This window comes from Cephus cinctus, unplaced genomic scaffold (assembly GCF_000341935.2).
Source record: "Cephus cinctus unplaced genomic scaffold, Ccin1 Ccin1_scaffold0768, whole genome shotgun sequence".
NCBI classification, from domain to species: domain Eukaryota; kingdom Metazoa; phylum Arthropoda; class Insecta; order Hymenoptera; family Cephidae; genus Cephus; species Cephus cinctus.
In genome coordinates this window covers 18,547-25,964 of record NW_014333373.1, presented here as the reverse complement: position 1 = coordinate 25,964, position 7,418 = coordinate 18,547, and the positions used below count along the sequence as shown (strand labels likewise).

The window sequence follows — 7,418 nt, the reverse complement described above, 5'->3', positions numbered from 1 at the left end:
ATTAGCAAATTTTTGATAGATCTGAAGAGAGAATAAATTGAGTATAAAATTTATCCCCTTAATTACGGGTAATACGTTAATTTTCACTTACCGTTTATTGACTCTCACTAATGAGAATATTTTTAAATAATTTATACTTTTAAATTGCGCGAGAAATGGCTCTATATGGAAATTCATGCATCGGTATACATGGGGTAGTTTACCCCCTTAAACGTGTTTTCCCGCAAAAGAGCAAAAACATATAAACTGTAATTTTACTTCCTCTTTCAAATGGTACGTGTTTCAATAAATTCCATGCGTAAGCTTTTTAAATAGAGTGTACAACAAGCTTCAAGTTGAAACTTGCAATTTGATTCCTCCGAATCGTAAGTAGTGTACGAAGTCCTTATATGACGAAGCATTTTCATTTTTTTTTAATCTTTGGCTTCCTCATAGATGAATCTTCATCTACTACCCACGATTCAGAGGAAGCAAATTGCAAAATTAAAATTCTTGGCTTCCTCATATAGGGACTTCGTACGTTACTTACGATTCGGAGGAAGCAAATTGCAAGTTTCAACTTGCAGCTTGTTTAACGTGAGTCCCCATGCCTCTCACAACTTGGGGTGCTTCATACTATAGAGAACGCATGTAAGGATAAATCTGTTAGATGATCTCTTCGGGCCTAATATTTTTGAATTGGCTGATATTCAAAAACTTGAATATACGTATAATCAGATTCGTTTTACCGATCGCCACCAAGTTTAAGACATATCACGGCTAAATGATACTCTATACTTTTCGAAAATTGGAGCTCAATCGATCAAAGTTGGCGGGAGTTATATTGATAAATTTAATTTTTCGAAAAATTCAAAATATCATGAAATCAAAACTTCTCGATGGATTCGGCCCAAATGCAATACCATCAACCTTTGATACAAATCTCTTTCTCAAGAACTATTTAGACGATTATCACAAAATTTGCGATCGCTAGAGTGATAACGTTCTTTTTTTGGGAATTTAAAAACGACATAAAATCCGAGCCGCAGCATGAACCATGACGAAAATTATAGTCAATGAGGGGATTATAGAGCTGCATATGCCTGCGAAATTGGGGGGCTGTAGCTAAAACCGTTCTCGAGTTATACACGTTTGAATTTTAGGAGGCCATTACACACACACACATACACACACGCGCGCGCGCGCGCGCGCACACACACACACACATCCGGACATTTTCTCCAAACGTGTTTTCTCGACGTTTTGGCACATTCTGAACATGGTGACATATTCGCCTATTGGTTGCCAACTCATTCTTTGCATTACATGACTTTCACCACGAGGACGCAAATGGTGCAGATTACTGCTACAACAATGATCCCAGCATGGAAATCCATTTTTGTTGTATACATTTCAAACATTGCAATGTTGACATCAGATTTGTAATCAGGCATTCCAAGAACCCTTGACATCGTATTGACCTTTATAATATCTCTAGCAGAACATGTTCGGGCGTTAATGGGTTAACTTACTTCAATTGGTCGTTGATAAACCATCCAGATAGGATCTTGGAGCATAAGTCTTACATACTCAGCTCGAAAAGTAGAGCTCGTTAAGCATATCGGTAAACGCAAGGTAAACTTAACCCAAGAGATGCACCCAACTATAGGTCACCTGATTCCCTAAGGTAACCCGGCCGCTCACTCTCTTATCATCTTTCTCATGGCTGTCTTGTTGTCGTCACGCATAGTGATGACAAATGAGTGTGACATACAGATTTGGTATAATCAGGAATAAAAAAATAACAGAAATCATAAGAATAGGAGAAACAAACGTTAATTCTTGAGGTGAGTAGATGCTGTCTGGACACGTTCTATTTTCTCGCGTTATACCTACAAAGTGCAATTCAACGCGTCAAAATATATATTATATAAATTAATCACCCATTTCAAATTGAGATAGCTCAATGTGAAATTCAAATTTTCAATGTGTAACGCGTTACAAATTCGGGAACCATTTGGTCTATAAGGTAACATGTTTGAAAATATGGAATATAGAGTATACCTAAATAAATCTAAATTGTAATAATCATGTATGTAGATATTAGATGTAGGATAATATAATTCGTCATTCATATAATACGCGTGCAAAAGAGGAATGTACATACTGAGAGCGTTTACAAGCTCTATGCACGATTCTCGACTGTGTGATCTTTCTAATTTGAGGGTTCGAACGCATTCGCATAACCTTCAGGCATAATCAGGATGCAATGTGTGCACCTCAAATGGCATTATGTGAATCAGATTTCACAGTTTCCGTTCAACTCAAATATCATTTTGAGATAAACTTGATCTGCGTTACACGTAGTATTTAATAGGACTTCTCTGAATATGTACTACAAATAGATCAAAACACATCAAAATTAACAGGCGCTTTTTCGACTATATCCATGATATGTTCGGTAAATGTGACTATTTAACTCAATATAGAACAAGTGATAGACAGGTTCACTAATCAGACACACATAATAATAGACAAAAAGAATGTATCGGCATACCTAAAACCGCTGCAAGTATGGACCCGGTGCTTACACCACAAATATAATCAAATAGTTCATAAATTCTTTTTCCGGTAATTTCTTCAAATTTCTTCAACATTTCAATGACCAGTACTCCTCGTACACCACCGCCGTCGATTGACAAAATTCTGATACCTTTACCAGGCAAAGGATCAACGTAACCCAGAATGGCTAATGTTTCTCTGATTGATCCTATAATATTATACACGATAAAAGCAATATTTCAAGGTCAATGAATCGTATGAACCCTTTGCTTATTATAAGCGTTTGTTTAAGTCTAGGTGGAACCAACATGAATTGAAGGTTCACAAACGGGAAAGTGAAACTACTCGACAAGAGTATAGTCAGAGACGACTGAAGTAAATATCAACAGAATTAAGGACTCTCGGACGTATTGCATAATTAAGAGCCACAAAACTGTTACAAAGCGCAACATGACTGGCTGCAATCCTATGTGACTCATATAAAGACTTCTAGGACCTTATGACAAGCAGAGGGTTAAAAAAACTTCTAAAATATTTATAAATTTTTAAAGAATTTTGTACACTTACCTCTAACTTGTTCATCTTTAATCTTTTCACGCACTTTAAGTAAAATTGTAATTGCCTTCCCTTTAATAGCATAATGTCTAGCTTCTGGATATTGTTCCATATGATTCAATAACTCATCGATTCTGCGCAATTTAGATGCGTTCGATTCTGCTGTGTATATGCTGTTCAAAATATGTTGCATTCGTGATACAATGCTATGCTTTGACACATCAACAGATATATTTGACTTCCATTTTGGCGTTGCAGGCAATATTTTATTATTCACATTCAATTTTGGAATTAAATTCATAAATATTTTCAAAAAAGAAGATGAAGTTTCTTTCAGATTATATCTTAAATTAGGTGTTCTTCTAAATTTACTCTGTAAAATAAAACTTTCGATGTACCTTAACATTATTACATAACTCTGAATTAAACAATCATAGTTATAATTTGATATATATACTATATTGCACATAGTGTAATATAAATTATTATATACCTGCTTCGTCAGTTCATGGTAGTCGGTTTTAAGAGTACATTGTACCTTTGATATACTGTGACTTGTAGTATAAGATTTAATCTCATCTTCCTTCTGCTTGCATTTATCCAAACTAATATTGGGAATTGAAGTCTTTGAATATTCAAATATTAAAGACCCCCTAAAGCTTTCAATTTCTATATAAGTTAATTTTTTAAGAAAGCTAAACCAATCTTTATTTAGTATAAATTGAATATTTCTATTATACCCAGATTTACTCAGATAATCTTTTAATTGTCTTGATAATTTCCAATGATACTGCGTAGACATCTTCCTACTACTTAATGTTCTTCAAATATTCTCCATTAAAACTGCAGCGTTTCTCTGGACACTTGATACAAATTCTTGTTTTGAGTTGCCTAAAAGAATAACATTTCAACCTGTAGAATTCTTATTAAAATATACTGAAATGAGTTAGACACTAGATAATCAATTGACATTACAGGTGTGGTTCTACCGTTGAGTGTAGATAGGTATAGAGGTGCGGAGGACGTGGTGGGGGTATGTCAAGCATATACTATAGTAAAATTTTAGTTCCAATCCCGGCGGGTAGATGGCGCCCCGAAAATCCGAAGCAGAGATGAGTAGGGAGATTGCCAATGCAGAGATGAGTAGGGAGATTGCCAATGAGCCTGTTTTTGGTGAAGGCAATTTTTCTCTGGTTTCGGCGCGCCACCTTAGCGGAGGGCCCTCGAAGCAGTTCCACGTTTTTGATTGGTCGTGTATATATAGTAATACTACGCGTGATAATCTGGAGCTGTGTTTTGGCGCGTCGACGCGCCACCTGAACGAGACTCTCGAACTAGTTCCACGTTTTTGATTGGTTGAATGAATTCGTGTGTTCCTGGAGATCCGCGATTTTAAACCGGGTGACGTTCAAATAGGGAGAATTGAATCCACCCTTTCTTACTGTATATTACATAAACAGTAGTAATGAGGTAGTCAATTCTGCTGATGTTAATTCGCTTAATATCCATATGAAGCTGTACCTATCTACACTCAACGGTTCTACTAGAGACCCTCTAGTGAAAATTTTCGGTGAGGAATGGAAAGTGGGCAGATCCTTGGGCAGGGGGGAATTAACTTATTGGAAGCAGAGATGAGTAGGGAGATTGCCAATGGGCCTGTTTTTGATGGTCTCAATTTTACTCTGGTTTCGGCGCGCCACCTTAGCGGAGGGACCGGGAAGCAGTTCCACGTTTTTGATTGGTTGAGTATATATAGTAATATTACGCTTGAGAATCTGGAGCTGTGTTTTGGTAGAGTCCCTCTAGTAAGAGTCCGGCCAACGGTGGGGCTTGTCAGTGATTGGCTCCGCCTTATTATGGGCTCTTTCCGGAATAGAATGGTGTGTTTGAATACGTATATGAGAGAGATTCGCATTGTGTAGTGTGGGTAGTGTTAAGCCCTGTACGGCGGGTTGCCTGTACTTGGTGCGAGACTCGACCGAGTCTCTTGATGGTAAAGATTGATAGTTTGGGAATCCGCGCGCAATGTTCTGGTGGCGCCAAACAAGCTCTTAATATGGCGTCCCTTCACATAAAATTCCATAAGCCATAAGCAGAATACAGATACATAGCGCATGGGCTCCTCAAAATGCTTATGGCCTATGAAAATTTAATCCACATAAAAGTCCATAGTTCATAGGACTATTATAGGCATAAAGTGGCATCAACAGAATGCAATAAACGCGAACAAGGAGTAAATAACATCGAAATATTCTACAAAAAATTGGGTAAGTTCAACAAAAAGTTTTAAAACATGAGAATTTTGACTAACTAACGTTGAATCTAAGTTTATAAAAATTCAATCTAACTAACTTTAATCTCAAAATACTACGTTGTAGAATGGAAAGAATTTATTCCATTACTTGAATGTAGTCATCGACATTATAGAAGCTTTTGCTAGATTCAACATTAGATAGTGAAAATTCTCATGTTTTAAAACTTTTTGTTGAACTTACCCAATTTTTTGTAGAATATTTCGATGTTATTTACTCCTTGTTCGCGTTTATTGCATTCTGTTGATGCCACTTTATGCCTATAATAGTCCTATGAACTATGGACTTTTATGTGGATTAAATTTTCATAGGCCATAAGCATTTTGAGGAGCCCATGCGCTATGTATCTGTATTCTGCTTATGGCTTATGGAATTTTATGTGAAGGGACGCCATATTAAGAGCTTGTTTGGCGCCACCAGAACATTGCGCGCGGATTCCCAAACTATCAATCTTTACCATCAAGAGACTCGGTCGAGTCTCGCACCAAGTACAGGCAACCCGCCGTACAGGGCTTAACACTACCCACACTACACAATGCGAATCTCTCTCATATACGTATTCAAACACACCATTCTATTCCGGAAAGAGCCCATAATAAGGCGGAGCCAATCACTGACAAGCCCCACCGTTGGCCGGACTCTTACTAGAGGGACTCTACCAAAACACAGCTCCAGATTCTCAAGCGTAATATTACTATATATACTCAACCAATCAAAAACGTGGAACTGCTTCCCGGTCCCTCCGCTAAGGTGGCGCGCCGAAACCAGAGAAAAATTGAGACCACCAAAAACAGGCTCATTGGCAATCTCCCTACTCATCTCTGCCCCTACCACGTCCTCCGCACTTCTATACCTATCTACACTCAACGGTTCTACTAGAGACCCTCTAGTGAAAATTTTCGGTGAGGAATGGAAAGTGGGCAGATCCTTGGGCAGGGGGGAATTAACTTATTGGAAGCAGAGATGAGTAGGGAGATTGCCAATGGGCCTGTTTTTGATGGTCTCAATTTTACTCTGGTTTCGGCGCGCCACCTTAGCGGAGGGACCGGGAAGCAGTTCCACGTTTTTGATTGGTTGAGTATATATAGTAATATTACGCTTGAGAATCTGGAGCTGTGTTTTGGTAGAGTCCCTCTAGTAAGAGTCCGGCCAACGGTGGGGCTTGTCAGTGATTGGCTCCGCCTTATTATGGGCTCTTTCCGGAATAGAATGGTGTGTTTGAATACGTATATGAGAGAGATTCGCATTGTGTAGTGTGGGTAGTGTTAAGCCCTGTACGGCGGGTTGCCTGTACTTGGTGCGAGACTCGACCGAGTCTCTTGATGGTAAAGATTGATAGTTTGGGAATCCGCGCGCAATGTTCTGGTGGCGCCAAACAAGCTCTTAATATGGCGTCCCTTCACATAAAATTCCATAAGCCATAAGCAGAATACAGATACATAGCGCATGGGCTCCTCAAAATGCTTATGGCCTATGAAAATTTAATCCACATAAAAGTCCATAGTTCATAGGACTATTATAGGCATAAAGTGGCATCAACAGAATGCAATAAACGCGAACAAGGAGTAAATAACATCGAAATATTCTACAAAAAATTGGGTAAGTTCAACAAAAAGTTTTAAAACATGAGAATTTTCACTATCTAATGTTGAATCTAGCAAAAGCTTCTATAATGTCGATGACTACATTCAAGTAATGGAATAAATTCTTTCCATTCTACAACGTAGTATTTTGAGATTAAAGTTAGTTAGATTGAATTTTTATAAACTTAGATTCAACGTTAGTTAGTCAAAATTCTCATGTTTTAAAACTTTTTGTTGAACTTACCCAATTTTTTGTAGATTATTTTGATGCTATTCAGTTCTTGTTTGCGTTTATTGCAGTCTGTTGATGCCACTCTCACTGACAAGCCCCACCGTTGGCCGGACTCTTACTAGAGGGACTCTACCAAAACACAGCTCCAGATTCTCAAGCGTAATATTACTATATATACTCAACCAATCAAAAACG

General features: G+C 37.9%; 1 protein-coding gene across 3 annotated transcripts; it reads right to left on the bottom strand.

Moving 5' to 3' along the window:
• Nucleotides 1–2,536: 2,536 nt before the first annotated feature.
• Nucleotides 2,537–4,126, bottom strand: LOC107270462 (calcium-independent phospholipase A2-gamma; the record flags this gene model as incomplete). 3 transcript variants are annotated; one of them, XM_015745501.2, is given in 5 exon segments in its annotated part: nucleotides 2,537–2,749; nucleotides 3,109–3,469; nucleotides 3,590–3,755; nucleotides 3,837–3,987; nucleotides 4,072–4,126. In XM_015745501.2, coding segments are annotated over 4 exon segments (802 nt in total), but the record flags the coding sequence as incomplete, so codon positions are not given.
• Between the last annotated feature and the right edge of the window lie 3,292 nt (nucleotides 4,127–7,418).